The sequence below is a fragment of the Mus pahari genome, chromosome 14 (assembly GCF_900095145.1).
Source record: "Mus pahari chromosome 14, PAHARI_EIJ_v1.1, whole genome shotgun sequence".
NCBI lineage: Eukaryota > Metazoa > Chordata > Mammalia > Rodentia > Muridae > Mus > Mus pahari.
The window spans coordinates 82,821,509-82,823,177 of NC_034603.1; the positions used below are offsets into that span (position 1 = coordinate 82,821,509).

The following is a 1,669-nucleotide window of genomic DNA, read 5'->3' on the forward strand; positions in this document are numbered from 1 at the left end:
AAAAAAAAAAAAAAAAACCCAAAAAACCAAAAAAACACTTAATGCTCTTTTAGAGGACCTGGGTTCAGATCCCATCACCCACATTGGTGGCTCACAACCACCCATAACTTCATTTCCAGAGGAACAATGCCACCTTTGATGTCTGTGGGCTCAGGCACATAAAATACATGAAGACACAATTTACTGTTTGTTTTGTTGTTTTCAAGACAGGGTTTGTTTGTGTATCCTTGGCTGCCTCCAGAGCACTGGAATTAAAGGTCTGTGTCACCACTGCCTGACACAATTTACTTTTTAAAAGAAGGCAGGGCGTGTGTGCTGGTATTGACTTCTTCATTATTACTAATTTTGATTTCTTCATTAAGACTTTAAGCCTTTCTCACAAACCCAAACCAACACGGGCATGCTGGAACAGTAGGGAGGTAGGGGCAGGTAGGTTTCTGTGAGGCCAGCCTGGTCTACAGAGCAAGCTCAGAAGGATCAACAGCTATAGTGAGACCCCCTCCTCTTCACCCCCTAACAATTCACACTGAATGGTACTTGAGACAAGCAGGCAAGCTCTTTGCTTAGGGGAACCATAAAATCTGACTTACGGATGTGGTTTCATTTCTATGTAATTCTTGGGGATGAAGCCATCTTTCCCATTGAGTTCTGCCTTATACCAGTTCTGATCACATTCTTCATTCAAAACCTGAAAAACAGTAAGAAAAAAGAAATCAATCATTTTCTCCTATTATAAGTACTGTCAGAGACAATTATGCTGTCTGGGCTTGTGGAAGACTTATTTGAGAATCAGAATTCTTCTAATTTCAATAGTCAACATTATATGCTAAACTGTGAAAGTTACAGAAAACGAAACTCTAAAAAAGAAAGGTCAGGCTTTTTTCTCAACACCTAGAATTAAACCCTCAATGGGAGGGCAGAAGGAGGGGCGTAACAGATCAGTGTTTTCTTAAGGAGGCTCCTCTAGCAGACAGAGAAGCTGGTGTCAAGAGAGCAGAGGGAGCCCGAGCCAAGTGCACAATTCCCAACACCAGGTCCCCAGCAGCTCCTCTATGGTCTCCCATCCAGCAGCTCCAAGCACTGCTGCTTACAGACACACCCAGGGACCACTGTATAGGAAACTATTCTAATGAGTGGGCAAGCAAATCCTAAAACCCTGTGTTCAGGTCAGGCACTCCTGGAGGCAGACCAACCAGCAGAACTCAGGCCCAAGACTCCAAGCAACAGAGAGGGCAGAGAGTGGGAGGCTAGCCTTTTGTTTAGTTTTGTTTTAAAGACAGTCTTGTGTAGCCTAGGTTAAACTGGAACCTTGTGGCTGGGGGTGGGGGNGGGGGTGGGCGGTGGCCTTGAATTTCTGGTCCTCCGGCCTCCATCTCCCAAGTGCTATGATCACAAGCTGTTTGGGTTGGCTTTTGAGATTGAGGTTCACCTTGTAGAACAGGCTAGTTAAAACTCCCAATCCTCACTCTCCCAAATTCTAGGATTACAGGTGTACCACCATGCTTGGTTTAAAGTTGGTATTAAGAAAGAAAATGGAGAGCCGGGCGGTGGTGGCGCTCGCCTTTAATCTCAGCACTCGGGAGGCAGAGGCAGGCGGATTTCTGAGTTTGAGGCCAGCCTGGTCTACAAAGTGAGTTCCAGGACAGCCAGGGCTACACACAGAAACCCT

The 1,669-nt window shown here is 45.6% G+C and overlaps 1 protein-coding gene across 2 annotated transcripts in view; it reads right to left on the minus strand.

The window, feature by feature from the left end:
- The window catches only part of Grb2 (growth factor receptor bound protein 2), a 68,789-nt gene that overhangs the window by 13,417 nt on the left and 53,703 nt on the right, over window positions 1-1,669 (minus strand). For both annotated transcript variants that reach the window (XM_021211618.1, XM_021211619.1), the window contains one exon: window positions 591-688. In XM_021211618.1, the coding sequence (XP_021067277.1) occupies window positions 591-688 (98 nt within the window). The remainder of the gene's footprint in view (window positions 1-590; window positions 689-1,669) is intronic.